Here is a 17346-nt window from a genome sequence, read left to right on the forward strand (position 1 = left end):
CCCCGCCCGGCACCCCGGCTCCGCTCGCTCTCCCCCCGCCCGGCTCCGCTCGCTCTCCCCCCCGCCTGGCACCCCGGCTCTGCTCGCTCTCCCCCCGCCCGGCTCCCCGGCTCCGCTCGCTCTCCCCCCGCCCGGCTCCCCGGCTCCGCTCGCTCTCCCCCCGCATGGCTCCCCGGCTCCGCTCGCTCTCACCCCGCCCGGAACCCCGGCTCTGCTCGCTCTCTCCCCGCTCGGCTCCCCAGCTCCGCTCGCTCTCCCCCCTCCCGGCACCACGGCTCCGCTCGCTCCCCGGCTCGGCTCGCTCTCCCCCCGCCCGGCTCCGCTCGCTCTCCCCCCCGCCTGGCACCCCGGCTCTGCTCGCTCTCCCCCCGCCCGGCACCCCGGCTCGCGTCACAACCGCTCGCAGCCTAGCAGTGCAGCACTTCCAGTGCCTGCTGCTGCTAGTGAGCACGTGGGAGGCTGGGAGCGGCAGTGTAGGCCGGGCCCCATGCACTGCTTTGCCCGGGGGCCCTAATGTTGTTAAGATGGCCCTGGGTGGAGCTATATATACCCTTTATACTCCCTATAGTGACATCACGGGTCACAAAACATACAGGGAGGGGCAATAATCAGTTGACCCCTAATAATCATAGTAATCCCTAGGGGGCTACACTATAATATATTGTATGTTTAACACAGTAAATTAATTCTGCATGATCACCAAAGTATCCATAATACCAGCACTGAACACTGGTTAAGTGACTACAATTATTTGGTGTTTATTTAATCCATACAATACAGGATAGCCTGACGTTTCGCTGCCCAGAGGGACCCCCTTCAGCAACACTGGACTCCTAAACATCAGATTATAATGTTAGCTTGCACCATGCAAGGCAATCCATTCTAGGGGACTAACATCCTGAGTGTGGCCATTTTATCTACGTGTGTGTGTATACATATATACACACATATAATGCGTGTGCTTATAATGTAGCATGCTGTATGCACAGCCAGTGCTGTTTAACCTAACGTTACGCCTTCTGTTTGCAGCAGTGGGATGAGAAATTCAGATACCGCTCCCACCCACCGCCCCCGGCACAGTTCCTTGGATCCGTCCCACAGCTGTAACCCGCAGAGGATGCAGGTCCTAAGCTTACACCCTTTAAGGAGGTAGGTGAGTATTTTCTGAGATTCATGCTGGGAAATGTTACATTTGAGGGGTACGGCCATGACTTGGAATTGCGGGAGTAAGAACATGTGAGTAATGTTTGTGTTTTATTTGTAGTAGGTTTTGATATCTTCTAAGGAAATAACATCAGAGTTTTTTACAGGTGACATTATAGTGTATAAACCTCACAGGTCTCTTTTTTTTACATGTACAGAGCTTCCCAAGCCTCACAAGTCTCTTCTTCTCATGTACAGAGCTTTCCAAACCTCACAGGTCTCTTCTTCAGCTTTGCAAACCTCACAAGTCTCTTCTTCACATGTACAGAGCTTCTGAAGCCTCACAAGTCTCTTCACGTGTACAGAGATTTCCAAACCTCACAGGTCTTTTCTTCACGTGTACAGAGTTTTCCCAAACCTCACAGGTCTTTTCTTCATGTGTACAGAGCTTTCCAAACTTCACATGTCTCCTTTTCAAATATACGGAGCTTTACAAACCTCACAGGTCTCTTCTTCACATGTACAGAACTTTCCAAATCTCACAGGTCTCTTCTTCACATGTACAGAGCTTCCCAAACCTCACAGGTCTCTTCTTCCCATGTACAGAACTTTCCAAATCTCACAGGTCTCTTCTTCACATGTACAGAGCTTTCCAAACCTCACAGGTCTCTTCTTCACATGTACAGAGCTTCCCAAACCTCACAGGTCTCTTCTTCCCATGTACAGAACTTTCCAAACCTCACAGGTCTCTTCTTCCACACTGTGAGGCTTGGAAACCTCTGCGGATAGCTATGTAACTAGGTACTGTAACTCTGCATAAGATATAGATACATATGTATCAAGGCAAACGTGCTGCATTGAAATGAACGGATTTTTCTTTGATACCTCTGGTAGTTTATTTGGCCCACGAATTGCACCACGTTTGCCTTGATACATAGATCCCATACTACATGTTACATATATGGTCCATGTCACGGTTCTGATTTGTAACCCCTCTGCCCCACAGCCGCCCCATTTCTTGTGAGGGGGACAGGAATGAGTAACCCGGGGATGTTTGTGCCGGACGGTGACGCCGGGCCCTTCACCGCACGGGGACAGAAGCAGCGCTGCATGTCTGCGGTGGAGCCGTGCATTCCCTGCGATGCAGAGGAGGACGATTGGGAGGAGACCTCGGAGGAGCTGGACAGGTTCCTGGGGGTCCCGATCCTGAGGTCCTGCCGCCTGCGATCCTCCATCCACGTGAGGGACTCCTTCCGGAGACACAGCTGGGAGCCGGGGAAGAGGCTGCAAGAGGCCGAGTCGGACTATGACCAACTCAGGTACAGAGCTGCGATTATCCATCACAGCCTTCTATCCGGCAAGTGACGCGTTCCACCTCCCCTGACAACGCATTTCAGATCTCCCTCCCTATGTTTTGCGCTTGTTCCAAACCTTCATCGGCTGTCCCTCTCTAAATAAAAAAAATATATATATATATATATATATATATATATAGAATCCAATGCACAGCCGGCACACCATATGCAAGTAAATAAGTTTTGGTGCTTATCCCATAAAGCAATAACAGACCATACGATACCGGTTGCAACACGACATCAAGGGACAGCACGCAGGTAAGTAAATCAAAAATGTTCTATATTTGATAGAAGACACAAAAACCGACGTTTCGGTCCCCCAGTGGGACCTTTCTCAAGGTGGTATATATTTATATATATATATATATATATATATATATATATATATATATATATATATATATATATATATATATATATATATATATATATATATATATATATATATATATATTTAATAATATCCAGCACTCCAGTAATCAAATCAAGGTAGTACCCCCCTTAATAAAGGTCCCGTTCCAGGATCAAAACGTTGGATACATGTGCAAGTATTGCTTTATACTGATATAAGTCTTTTTTTAATTGCTGAGTGCTGTTGCCTTTTTACCAGTTCACCACTGGAACTGTGTGTGTATGTATATGTGTGTGTGATATATATATATATATATATATATTTATATATATATATATATATATATATATATATATTTATTTATACAATAGCATTATGATTTCACCAATGTAGTTTCAGATACAAGCCAGGGGTTCTAGGTTTGCGTGAAGGGCTCAGCTAGCGAGAAGGGCAATGCAGTGCTGGCCTCTCCAGCAGGGAAAGAGTTAATATGTATAACCACAGAATTACTGAAAATAAATGTTTGCAGTCGTTGGAGAACAGAAAACCTGTGAAGACTCGGACAAGGGTCGGAGGTTTTAATACAGAGGGACTTTGAGTAGATCCAAAAAACCTTGTCTAGATTAGAACAAACCATCCACAAATGTTGAGGCTGAACTCTATAAATACATCTTTTTTATTGGTGATTTATATATTGTTATTGGATATCATACGCAGGTTACTTATTAGTGATTTTAGTTATTCACTTTGAGTATATATATATATATATATATATATATATATATATATATATATATATATATATATATATATATATATATATATATATATATATAGTTTTGAAGCAGAAGGTGGCAGTGTGTGCTCATTTGCATGTCATTTCCCAGAATCCCTTGCTGCAGTGGAAGTGCTGTGTGCTGGGTGATAATGGTGAAAGGTGGGGTTGCAGACCTGCCTAAGACATGTGAATGAGCATACAGTAATATTTATTTATAGCAGCAAGCTTAAGCCTATAGGGAACCATGTTAAAAATGGTTTTTGAGGCAAAAAGTGACACTGTGTGCTCATTTGCATGTCATTTCCCAGAATCCCTTGCTGTAGTGGAAGTGCTGTATGCTGGGTGATAATGGGGAAAGGCGGGGTTGCAGACCTGCCTAAAACATGCAGATGAGCATACAGTTGTATTTGCATATATATATAGCGGCACAATCCAACCCCAGATATTGGGTGGAGAGACATTGGACGGACAAATCAGCACTCAGGTCTTTTTGATGAAAGCAAAGATGGGAATTTATTAGACCGACGTTTCGGTTCTGTCCAGGTGCTTCCTCCGGACAGCTGTGATTATCATGGACAGGAGCGTAACATCGATCTAATAAATCAGGGGTGGGCAACGCCAGTCCTCAAGGACCACCAACCGGTCAGGTGTTTGAGCCACCTGTGCTGAAGCGAGGGATATCTCAATCAGTGGCTCAAAGACTGAGCCACTGATTGAGCCCCTTGTGCTGAAGCAGGGAAACCCTGAAGACCTGTTGCTGGCCCTTAAGTACTGGAGTTGCCCACCCCTGTAATAAATTCACATCTTTGCTTTCATCAAAAAGACCTGTGAGTGACGACTTGCCTACCAATATCATATGTATATATATACACACGAATACACAGCAGGGACGGCCCGCTCTCCTGATGCACGTTCTGCACGAGAGCGGTTTCTTCTGCCTTTACGGTGCGGCCAGAAAGTGCTCACTTCTGCAAACCGCCAAGCAGGAAGCAGATGCAATGGAGACGAGCGGCAGGTCTGCCCGCTGGGGTCTGTCCGTGTCCGTCTCAGACATACGCACAGCGTGCATGGACAGGTGCGCGGTCCGCAGAGTCGGTCTACAAGAGCTCGGGGGGGAAAGAGCCCTGGACTCTATGCGGTGGGGCGGGGGGCGGGGGGCTTTTGCAGTTTGGGCTGTACGCGGAGTTTCTGACGGAGAGGAAGCTGGGGGTTTGAGATCTCGCAATTTCAAAGAGAAAGCAAAAACGCTAACACAGTGTGTGCCGGTGTGATCCGGCTCACTCCTCTGAGGCTTCACAGTTAGGACCATGTAGTTATTGTCTTTGCAAACGGGTCCCGTTCCTACTCTATCCAGCACCATTCGGGGTTCCAGGCCCCTCATGTAGGGAAGGTTGGGAGGTGAGAGCAGCTGTGCAGTGATCAGTCAGCCTGTCTGTATTTGTGTTGCAGCCAGAGTTTGAAGGGCCTGGATCCCACCGAGATAGAAGAGAACATGAGACACAGGAGGGACCCCCGCCGGACCCCCATAATCCGCAGCACAGACGAGCTGGAGTCTTTGCTCACACTCCGAGGGGAGGATCTGGAGGTGACTCAAGAGGTGAGGGCCACTCTGGATTGGTTCTCCGCTGCAGGGTGTAAGCTTCAATCACCATAAACAAGAGAGATCTCTGCGCTGGGACACTGCCCCATGCATCCACTACTCTTTCAGGGTAGAATTAATTCCTCACACTTCCTCTGTGATGCTCTGATCAGCGACCAAAGAGGCTTAAAAAAAAAGTAGTGGTACTCTGTCTGATTTAAAGATCTACATTTATTAAACAAGGTGGCGACACTCTTTGGACGGTATAAAGTGGAATTGTACGATTGTAAATACAAAGCATTCTCCGTGGCATGTTTAATAGGTCAAGTGTAGGTGTGTGGCATCTAGAACAAACAGACAAGTCTAGCTATTATTAAATTGCAAAGCAAATGCTTTTGGGGGGGTTTCTATTTCACGATAAGACTGTTTGTGGGTCATTAAATAGACGGGTCCATTTTTGCCATTATTTGTATTGTTCCCTTGTGAAGTTATTGTGACGCCGTCTTGGCGCGGGTAGAATTGCAGAGCAGTAAGTATCTGAGGAGCATTCACTTATTTCCTAACAAGAATAAGTCCCAATATCTCTCTCTCTCGATATCTCTCTCCCTCTCTCGATATCTCTCTCCCTCTCTCGATATCTCTCTCTCTCTAGATATCTCTCTCTCTCTAGATATCTCTCTCTAGATATCTCTCTCTCTCTAGATATCTCTCTCTATAGATATATCTCTCTCTCCCTCTCTCGATATTACTCTATCTCTCTCGATATCTCTCTCTCGATATCTCTCTCTCTCTCGATATCTCTCTCTCTCTCTAGATATCTCTCTCTCTCTAGATATCTCTCTCTAGATATTTATCTCACTCTCTCTCTCTCTAGAGATATATGTATATATATAGATCTTTCTCTCTCTCTCTCTCTAGATATCTCTCTCTAGATATCTCTCTCTCTCTCTAGATCTCTCTCTCTCTCTCTCTCTCTCTCTCTCTGTCTCGTATCCCAGATGAGTTTGCCGCCCCTTGTATCCGGGTTCCCAGAGTGATTCATCGCCCACCTTCTCCGACCGTCACCACGGCGGTCTCATCTCCGCAATGTAAGAATGTCTTCCAGGTCGCTTAAAAACTCGAAGGGAAAGTCGCCCCTTGTATCGATCAAACTGTGTGTTTGGTAAATATAAAATCAGTAAAAAACAGCCGACACCCCCACAAAACGACTGAAGAAACGCGTCTCTCACGACCCGCGGTGGAACGCCATAACTCCTGCAGTGCCTCACCATGCACTCCCCCTCTCCTGACAAAGTGAAAATGCAAAACACCCTGTGGAGGCAAGAATATGATTGTGCCGGCTCAGCTTGAGGCGCTGGCAGAGTTACGGCGTCCCGCCGGCGTCTGTGCGAGCCGCATTGATTCCGGCGGTTTGCAGGTGTACGGGCTGCTTTTACTTATGTTTATATAAAATAAACCATCTGATCGATCGAAGGAACGATTTCCCTTCGTGTTCTCACTCTGGAAGACGTTCTCATATTGATGAGCGGGAATGTTACAGGGCCCGGTAACAAATCAAATGTTCATTTTTTTTTAAGCCAGGGGCGATGAGCAAAACTTTGGCTGTAAGGTGATTTCAAAGGGATGCTCAACTCCAGTCCTCAAGACCCCCCCAACAGGTCAGGTTTTCTGGATAGCCCTGCTTCAGCACAGGTGGCTCAATCAGTCCCTGCTTCAGCACAGGGGGCTCAATCAGTCCCTGCTTTAGCCACAGGTGGCTCAATCAGAGGCTCGGTCAAAGACTGAGCCTCTGATTGAGCCACCTGTGCTGAAGCTTGGATATCCTGAAAACCGGACCTGTTGGGGGGGCGGGGGGGGGGGGGGGGGGGTGCTCCAGGACTGGAGTTAGCACCACTGCATTAAAAAGTTGTGTCTTTATTTTGCCCTTTTATGTGGGACCGGCCCTGTATAGTGCACCAAGGCTTAATACCACCAAAGCCGTGTAATGTGGCCTCCTCGCCTCCACTTCTGCGCGCGTGGCGTCTCTCCCTCCACATCCTGGGCAGTTCTAGCTGCATTGTGACATTGTTTGTCCGCTCGCGAGGCCATTTAATCTGAGAGCCCCTGTATTACGCTACCCTCCTGTTTTTAGGAACATGCAAAGCGACTCCACGCGTACCTCTCCTCCCAGACCTTCCTCTGCAACTCCCTCTCCAAGTCTGTCTCCATGACGGGTATTGACCAGACATACTGCTACCCAGATGGTGAGTACGAGGCTAGCAGGGGGATACTGCGTGTCCCCTGCGCGTCCCCTGCAGCGCGGGGAAGGGAATATAACAAAATTATTATTATAATAATAATCGTGAGAAGGAGCGGCTCAGTGAGTAAAGACACTGATTGGCACTGAGTTTGCAGCCGGAGAACCTGGTTCAATTTCCGGAGTCGGCTCCTTGTGACCTTGGGCGAGTCACTTTATCTCCCTGTGCCTCAGGCACCAAAATCATAGATTGTAAGCTCCACGGGGCGGGGACCTGTGCCTGCAAAATGTCTCTGTAAAACTAGCAGCGCTATACAAGAATATGTCATTAGTATTATTATTATTACTATGATGACACAACAGGCGCTCGCAAGCTTAATGGTGCTTTGCCAGCGTCGTCATGTTGCAATGCGTTCCCAGACTCCTCTGCTGCTCACGCTCAGGAGAACCAGCTATGGGCCGTATAAGGAGCGGCGAGTTGCTGACCCAATTAATTACTTATTACTGCGTATTTATGTATTGATATCGCTAGCATGGCTGCTATGGAAGATGGCCATTTTGTTCCTGGTCATTAATAGTTGTTGATTCCCATTGTGGGATTGGACGCCTGAGACTCACATTTGTGCGCTGGTAACACGCATTCACACGCCAGCGCAGGTTTATAATGTGTGGTAACCCCTTCAAGTGGTACAGTGCTTTCCCACAATCCCGTACTACCACCTCAATCGGACGGGCAGTGAGGATGACGGTGCCGGGCAGTGAGGGCCTCCCCCAGCACCACGCACCCTCACACTCTCCCCCAGCACCACGCACCCTCACACTCTCCCCCAGCACCACGCACCCTCACACTCTCCCCCAGCACCACGCACCCTCACACTCTCCCCCAGCACCACGCACTCTCACACTCTCCCCCAGCACCACGCACCCTCACACTCTCCCCCAGCACCACGCACCCTCACACTCTCCCCCAGCACCACGCACTCTCACACTCTCCCCAGCACCACGCACCCTCACACTCTCCCCCAGCACCACGCACCCTCACACTCTCCCCCAGCACCACGCACTCTCACACTCTCCCCCAGCACCACGCACTCTCACACTCTCCCCCAGCACCACGCAACTTCACACTCTCCCCCAGCACCAGGCACCCTCACACTCTCCCCCAGCACCAGGCACCCTCACACTCTCCCCAGCACCAGGCACCCTCACACTCTCCCCCAGCACCAGGCACCCTCACACTCTCCCCAGCACCAGGCACCCTCACACTTTCCCCCAGCACCAGGCACCCTCACACTCTCCCCCAGCACCACGCACCCTCACACTTTCCCCAGCACCAGGCACCCTCACACTCTCCCCCAGCACCACGCACCCTCACACTTTCCCCCAGCACCAGGCACCCTCACACTCTCCCCCAGCACCAGGCACCCTCACACTCTCCCCCAGCACCAGGCACCCTCACACTTCCCCCAGCACCAGGCACCCTCACACTCTCCCCCAGCACCACGCACCCTCACACTTTCCCCCAGCACCAGGCACCCTCACACTCTCCCCCAGCACCACGCACTCTCACACTCTCCCCCAGCACCATGCACTCTCACACTCTCCCCCAGCACCACGCACTTTCACACTCTACCCCAGCACCACGCACTTTCACACTCTACCCCAGCACCCTCACACTCTCCCCCAGCACCACGCACCCTCACGCTCTCCCCCAGCACCACGCACCCTCACACTCTCCCCCAGCACCACGCACCCTCACGCTCTCCCCCAGCACCACGCACCCTCACACTCTCCCCAGCACCACGCACTCTCACACTCTCCCCCAGCACCACGCACTCTCACGCTCTCCCCCAGCACCACGCACCCTCACACTCTCCCTCAGCATCACGCACCCTCACACTCTCCCCAGCACCACGCACCCTCACGCTCTCCCCAGCACACGCACTCTCACACTCTCCCCCAGCACCACGCACCCTCACGCTCTCCCCCAGCACCACGCACCCTCACACTCTCCCCCAGCACCACGCACTCTCACACTCTCCCCCAGCACCACTCACCCTCACGCTCTCCCCGAGCACCACTCACCCTCACGCTCTCCCCAGCACCACTCACCTCACGCTCTCCCCCAGCACCACGCACCCTCACGCTCTCCCCAGCACCACGCACCCTCACGCTCTCCCCAGCACCACGCACCCTCACACTCTCCCTCAGCATCACGCACCCTCACGCTCTCCCCCAGCACCACGCACTCTCACGCTCTCCCCCAGCACCACGCACTCTCACGCTCTCCCCAGCACCACGCAACTTCACGCTCTCCCCCAGCTCTCAGACGTTTAAAAACTCCCTGAAAACTCAACTTTTCAAAGAGCCTATTCTGGTTTATCCCTAACATTCCCTCCCCCCTCCTTCCTCCCACTCCCTTCCTCCCACTCCAACCCTATTGGTACCTGCTATGCAGCTGGACCAAACTCCACACTCACAGCCCCTAGTATCCGCACCCCCAAGCATAAATGGGATCAGCTGTGTGGCTGGTCCCACAATGAGCAGACACATTACCTTTATCTCACCTAGATTGTAAGCTCCAGGGTCAGGGCCCCTTATTCTGGCACTTGACACAAATAAGTATTAATAATAATCACTGTACGACTTGAAAGGCAGATAAGGTGAATGCAATGTCCCACTTTTGTCCACCAGAGGGAGCTCAAAGCCACGAACCACACTTGCCTGTTGCATCCTACTTGGTCTCCATCACATGTGCAGTGATAACATATAGTGCTATGTGTCCTGGTCCACTAAGTCACTGTCATGTGATGTCCCATCTTCCATCACAGCTGTACCGTAACTCAAATCAGCAGCTCAAGTGTTAACTCTCACCACGGCCTCTACCAACCCTGGTTTATGTTTGATTGCGAGGTATAACCTCAAATGGTGAAGCCCCAAGAAATGGTTCCATTTAGTCTTTGAACCCCTTTGCTTCCACGTGGATGGAGATGCCATGCGCCCCACCTGCATGTCCATACACTTCTGCGCAGTTGGCATTACCCACTTTGTGTATAGTAGAGGGCAGTGCTGGAGACCCGGGTCTGAGATTGCAGCCTCTCCCCTTTCGCACGAATGCTGCCGGCGTTTCGAACGCGCTAGGGTACTCTGGGAAAAATGTCGTGTTCCCGGAACCTCCGGCTGAGTCCATGGTGTGGGAGACCCGCGGAGGCTTCCGCACGCCGAGCGATCAGATTGCCTTGGGCATTGATCGCGTCCACAAACTGCGCGGGCGCCCGCGGGCGAAGGCGGGAGGGCGCGTGTGTTGCGCAAGAAATCAGTTGAAACTAGGCACGCCCCCCACGGCCCGTCCACCATAGACAGGGAAAGCACCCGCTTCACGCTGGCGACGTCACAGCCTCCGCACCCCTCCGTGCGGGCGAGGGCACTATGGCCCGGGCCTCACACAGTAACAAATCTATAACTTCATTTAATCCGTGAACGTAAGAGAAGCCGGACCATTGTGACAGAGATCCCGGTCACCTGGGCTACAGCTCCCTGCGTATAAAGTCTGCAAAACCAGCAGAAGCCTCTCCTTGCGCCCCTCCCTCCACCGCTCCTGCGGTCTGCTCTGCACCTCCCCTGCGCCGCTCCTGCGGTCTGCTCTGCACCTCTCCTTGCGCCCCTCCCTCCACCGCTCCTGCGGTCTGCTCTGCACCTCCCCCTGCGCCGCTCCTGCGGTCTGCTCTGCACCTCCCCTGCGCCCCTCCCTGCATACCTGTGCCGCTCCTGCGATCCTGCCTGCGACACTCCTGTGCTGCTCTTGCACCCCTCCCTGCGCCGCTCCTGCACCCCTCCCTGCGCGTTCCTGCGCCCCTCCCTGCACCCCTCCCTCGCCGTTCCTGCGCCCCTCCCTGCACTCCTACTGCACTGCTCCTCCACCCCTCTCTGCACCCCTCTGCGCCCCTCCCTGCGCCCCTCCCTCCACCAGCCCCTCCCTGCGCCCCTCCCTCCACCACTCCTGAACCCCTCCTGCACCCCTCCCTGCACCCCTCCCTGCACCCCTTCCTGCACCCCTCCCTGCACCCCTCTCTGCACCCCTGCACTGCTTTTGGTTCTTAGGGGTCTTAGGGGTTCCTCATCTCTACATCTGTCACCTGTTGAGTGACTGCTGATATTTCCATCATGTCCACTCATTGCTTTGCTCAGAAGCATCTCTGACACACTAGACCAGGAGTGAGCAACTCCCGTCCTCAAGGGCCACCAACAGGTCAGGTTTTCAGCACATCCCTGCTTCAGCACAGGTGGCTCAGGCTTTGACTGAGCCACTGATTGAGCCACCTGTGCTGGAGCTGGGATGTGCTGAAAACCTCACCTTTTGGTGGTTCTTGAAGACTGGAGTTGCCCACCCCTGCACTCGAGAAGTTACAGCGCCCATGGCTGCACGTGACCAAGGACAGGTTTAAAGAGTTGACGTTCAACGCAGGGCAGGACAGGGGTTAAGGTGCATTGTGTCACAGAAGTAAAAGTGCGCTCACTTTTGAACAACCCTTTGATCCTTGCCTTGTCCTTCATGCTGACACACCCCAGAGACATCAGCCGCTACGGTTTCTTATTTTATTTGGGGATGTTACAAAATGGCCGCTGTGAATAATGCGAGTGCTGCGTATTAGAACTGTGTGCCATTTCTGAGATGTGAGGGCTGTTTTAAAGACTAATATGAGTCCCTGCCCAGGTTCCAGTGGGAGGGATGTCACCTGTCGGTGCTGGTCACAGCCGCGTCAGCTCGGCGCTAAGTGCCTAAAGTAATGTGTTTTGTGCCTTTGCAGATGTGTCCCTGTATTCTGCTGGCAGACGCCTGGGGAACGGGTAAGTGACACATCCCATACTGCACACCTGGGGAAGCGCTCAGCATGGACTCACACACTAATGCAGGGGCGGGCTTCTCCAGTCCTCAAGGGCCACCAACAGGTCAGGTTTTCGGGATATCCCTGCTCCAATCACAGCTGGCCCAATCAAGGGCTAAGCCCAAGACTGCACCACCTGTGCTGAAGCAGGGACCCTTGAGGACTGGAGTTGCCCGGCCCTGCACTAATGGAGGAGTCACGCAGTGTGCTAAACGCTGTTACAGTGCTGCCAGCAAACCCACAGCTCCCAAGCCCCGGCTGTGCTAAGTGATTATACACCTGGGCTGTCCAGATCTGCGCTTTGTTGAGCAGCTGTTCTCCCAGCTTACTCAATATGTTGCAGCCCCTGGGAGCCAAGGGGTTAAACAACCCATATATAATTAGCGTTCCATAGGGGGTACTGGGTATAGTACACAGTCTATAGAGCACAGTACAGAGCATCGTAGATGTCACAAACACAGAGTGCTGTTACCCTGCAGAGGTGACACTGTGACATTATTGCTCCAGAGGTTGGGGGAGATAACCTGACCTGCCCAAGGTCACCCAGCGCTGGTACTGGTTCTTAAACCATGTTCTCACACTCCAAAGGCCAGGCTTTTTATTACTCACCCACTCCTGCAGCCGCCCGCATGTGAGACGTCTCAACTCCCCGGCACAGGTTGCAAGGGGTGGAAAAGGCAGCAACTTTGTCTCTAAGCCAGGGGTGGGCAACTCCAGTCCACAAGGGCCACCAACAGACCAGGTTTTCAGGATATCCCTGCTTCAGCACAGGTGGCTCAATCAGTGGCTCGATTGAGCCACCTGTACTGAAGCAGGGATATCCCTAAACACTGATCCGCTGGTGGCCTTTGAGGACTGGAGTTGGCCAGTCAACCACAGAGCTACCTGTGCTGAAGCAGGGATATCCTGAAAACCTGACCTGTTGGTAGCTCTTGAGGACTGGAGTTGCCCAAACCTGCTCTAAGCAAAGGGCTTTGGGAGCTGATCTCTGCTTTTCATCTCTCCGATGCGGTTAGACCGTATCCCCCGTCTGACTTGCCGGCCTGGCCGTGCGGGCACCTGGCCTTTCAAAGGGAGATCCGTTTGATTTCTGGGTCGGCGGCTCTTCTGGTTATAAGAGGGAGACAGAGACCCCTTGTTGTTGCTTTGGGATCCCCAGTGCATCTTGTCCCAATATAGCGGTCACGGCACACGTGGCGTAACCCTTTCAGTGCCTCGCTGTACCCTCACTGTGTCGCCGTTCCCCGCAGATTAAGCGCGATAAGCTGCGGAGAGTTTGATGTCCTGGAGACGGATGAAAAAGAGAACAGAGGCAAAGAGGGAACTCCGATGGGGCGTACACTGAGTTTTATCAAGAAAATAGCTGGGGGCAAATCCAAGGTAAGGAAGGAGTGGGGGTCCCTGAGTGGGGGTCCCAGGGGGTCCTATGGGTGAAAGTCTTCTTCTGTACACCTGGTGCTTTGGGAGACAATTCTTGATGCAACAAACTGTTACACACGGAGCAACGGAGTCTACGTATCAAGGCACAATATCGGGGCATTTTCACACTGCACCTAGGTATCAAAGAATGATGCCCCGTCTGCCCCAGCTTGCACATTGGGTAGAGTCAGTAGGAGGAGTTGGGGGGGAGTTACATGGTGCACAGATTATAATGAGATGTATCACATTCTGCGTCTCTGCCCCAGCTTGCACCTTGGGGAGAGTCAGTAGGAGGAGTTGGGGGGAGTTACATGGTGCACAGATTATAATGAGATGTATCACATTCTGCGTCTCTGCCACAGCTTGCACCTTGGGGAGAGTCAGTAGGGGGAGTTGGGGGGAGTTACATGGTGCACAGCTTATAATGAGATGTATCACATTCTGCGTCTCTGCCACAGCTTGCACCTTGGGGAGAGTCAGTAGGAGGAGTTGGGGGGAGTTACATGGTGCACAGCTTATAATGAGATGTATCACATTCTGCGTGTCTGCCCCAGCTTGCACCTTGGGGAGAGTCAGTAGGAGGAGTTGGGGAGGTTACATGGTGCACAGATTATAATGAGATGTATCACATTCTGCGTCTCTGCCCCAGCTTGCACCTTGGGGGGAGTCAGTAGGAGGAGTTGGGGGGGAGTTACATGGTGCACAGATTATAATGAGATGTATCACATTCTGCGTCTGCCCCAGCTTGCACCTTGGGGAGAGTCAGTAGGAGGAGTTGGGGGGGAGTTACATGGTGCACAGATTATAATGAGATGTATCACATTCTGCGTCTCTGCCCCAGCTTGCACCTTGGGGAGAGTCAGTAGGAGGAGTTGGGGGGAGTTACATGGTGCACAGATTATAATGAGATGTATCACATTCTGCGTCTCTGCCCCAGCTTGCACCTTGGGGAGAGTCAGTAGGAGGAGTTGGGGGAGTTACATGGTGCACAGCTTATAATGAGATGTATCACATTCTGCGTGTCTGCCCCAGCTTGCACCTTGGGGAGAGTCAGTAGGAGGAGTTGGGGAGGTTACATGGTGCACAGATTATAATGAGATGTATCACATTCTGCGTCTCTGCCCCAGCTTGTACCTTGGGGGGAGTCAGTAGGAGGAGTTGGGGGGGAGTTACATGGTGCACAGATTATAATGACATGTATCACATTCTGCGTCTGCCCCAGCTTGCACCTTGGGGAGAGTCAGTAGGAGGAGTTGGGGGGGAGTTACATGGTGCACAGATTATAATGAGATGTATCACATTCTGCGTCTCTGCCCCAGCTTGCACCTTGGGGAGAGTCAGTAGGAGGAGTTGGGGGGAGTTACATGGTGCACAGCTTATAATGAGATGTATCACATTCTGCGTGTCTGCCCCAGCTTGCACCTTGGGGAGAGTCAGTAGGAGGAGTTGGGGGGAGTTACATGGTGCACAGCTTATAATGAGATGTATCACATTCTGCGTCTCTGCCCAGCTTGCACCTTGGGGGGAGTCAGTAGGAGGAGTTGGGGGGGAGTTACATGGTGCACAGATTATAATGAGATGTATCACATTCTGCGTCTCTGCCCCAGCTTGCACCTTGGGGAGAGTCAGTAGGAGGAGTTGGGGGAGTTACATGGTGCACAGATTATAATGAGATGTATCACATTCTGCGTCTCTGCCCCAGCTTGCACCTTGGGGGGAGTCAGTAGGAGGAGTTGGGGGGAGTTACGTGGTGCACAGATTATAATGAGATGTATCACATTCTGCGTCTCTGCCCCAGCTTGCACCTTGGGGAGAGTCAGTAGGAGGAGTTGGGGGAGTTACATGGTGCACAGATTATAATGAGATGTATCACATTCTGTGTCTCTGCCCCAGTTTGCACCTTGGTGAGAGTCAGTAGGAGGAGTTGGGGGGGAGTTACATGGTGCACAGATTATAATGAGATGTATCACATTCTGTGTCTCTGCCCCAACTTGCACCTTGGGGAGAGTCAGTAGGAGGAGTTTGGGGGAGTTACATGGTGCACAGATTATGAGATGTATCACATTCTGCGTCTCTGCCCCAGCTTGCACCTTGGTGAGAGTCAGTAGGAGGAGTTGGGGGGAGTTACATGGTGCACAGATTATAATGAGATGTATCACATTCTGCGTCTCTGCCCCAGCTTGCACCTTGGGGAGAGTCAGTAGGAGGAGTTGGGGGGGGGGGGTTACATGGTGCACAGATTATAATGAGATGTATCACATTCTGCGTCTCTGCCCCAGCTTGCACCTTGGGGGGGTCAGTAGGGGAGTTGGGGGGAGTTACGTGGTGCACAGATTATAATGAGATGTATCACATTCTGCGTCTCTGCCCCAGCTTGCACCTTGGGGAGAGTCAGTAGGAGGAGTTGGGAGGAGTTACGTGGTGCACAGATTATAATGAGATGTATCACATTCTGCGTCTCTGCCCCAGCTTGCACCTTGGGGAGAGTCAGTAGGAGGAGTTGGGAGGAGTTACGTGGTGCACAGATTACAATGAGATGTATCACATTTTGCGTCTCTGTCCCAGCTTGCACCTTGGGGAGAGTCAGTAGGAGCAGTTGGGGGGGGGGGGGGGTTACATGGTGCACAGATTATAATGAGATGTATCACATTCTGCGTCTCTGCCCCAGCTTGCACCTTGGGGAGAGTCAGTAGGAGGAGTTGTGGGGAGTTACATGGTGCACAGATTATAATGAGATGTATCACATTCTGCGTCTCTGCCCCAGCTTGCACCTTGGGGAGAGTCAGTAGGAGGAGTTGGGGGAGTTACATGGTGCACAGATTATGAGATGTATCACATTCTGCGTCTCTGCCCCAGCTTGCACCTTGGGGGGGTCAGTAGGGGGAGTTGGGGGGAGTTACGTGGTGCACAGATTATAATGAGATGTATCACATTCTGCGTCTCTGCCCCAGCTTGCACCTTGGGGAGAGTCAGTAGGAGGAGTTGGGGGGGGGGGGTTACATGGTGCACAGATTATAATGAGATGTATCACATTCTGCGTCTCTGCCCCAGCTTGCACCTTGGGGAGAGTCAGTAGGAGGAGTTGTGGGTACATGGTGCACAGATTATAATGAGATGTATCACATTCTGCGTCTCTGCCCGAGCTTGCACCTTGGGGAGAGTCAGTAGGAGGAGTTGGGGGAGTTACATGGTGCAGTGATTATAATGGGATGTATCACATTCTGCGTCCCTGCCCCAGCTTGCACCTTGGGGAGAGTCAGTAGGAGGAGTTGGGGGAGTTACATGGTGCACAGATTACAATGAGATGTATCACATTCTGCGTCTCTGCCTCATTCTTTTTCCCTTTAATTTGCTCCTAAAATTCCACCCCATCCGAAATGGCGTAAATGTAACACTCTGCATGGAATATAAGAAAGTGTTCTCACATACGCCGCAGCTCTGCTCCAAAAAGCAGCGATGCGTCTGAACACCGCGTTTATCTACATTGATACATGGACCCCAATATGTTTAACACCTTCACTACCAGAGATACTTTCATTTGCATACACGCCTGGCCCCTCTGGCAGGAAAGGAGTTAAAACCATGGACTCAGTATATA

The 17346-nt window shown here is 51.9% G+C and overlaps 1 protein-coding gene across 6 annotated transcripts in view; it reads left to right on the forward strand.

Annotated features, from left to right (window-relative positions):
- The window catches only part of ARHGEF2 (Rho/Rac guanine nucleotide exchange factor 2), a 160555-nt gene that overhangs the window by 31184 nt on the left and 112025 nt on the right, over positions 1-17346 (forward strand). For 3 of the 6 annotated variants that reach the window (XM_075607845.1, XM_075607841.1, XM_075607842.1), the window contains exons 2-7: positions 1030-1153; positions 2150-2462; positions 5078-5225; positions 7339-7450; positions 12252-12291; positions 13580-13709. In XM_075607845.1, coding sequence (XP_075463960.1) covers positions 2179-2462; positions 5078-5225; positions 7339-7450; positions 12252-12291; positions 13580-13709 — 714 coding nt within the window. In that variant the 5' untranslated portion in view covers positions 1030-1153; positions 2150-2178. Of the gene's footprint in view, positions 1-1029; positions 1154-2149; positions 2463-4518; positions 4704-5077; positions 5226-7338; positions 7451-12251; positions 12292-13579; positions 13710-17346 lie in introns of those variants that run through there. The other 3 variants (XM_075607843.1, XM_075607844.1, XM_075607846.1) reach the window with 2 other exon arrangements.

This window comes from Ascaphus truei, chromosome 7, assembly GCF_040206685.1.
Source record: "Ascaphus truei isolate aAscTru1 chromosome 7, aAscTru1.hap1, whole genome shotgun sequence".
Classification (NCBI taxonomy): Eukaryota; Metazoa; Chordata; class Amphibia; order Anura; family Ascaphidae; genus Ascaphus; species Ascaphus truei.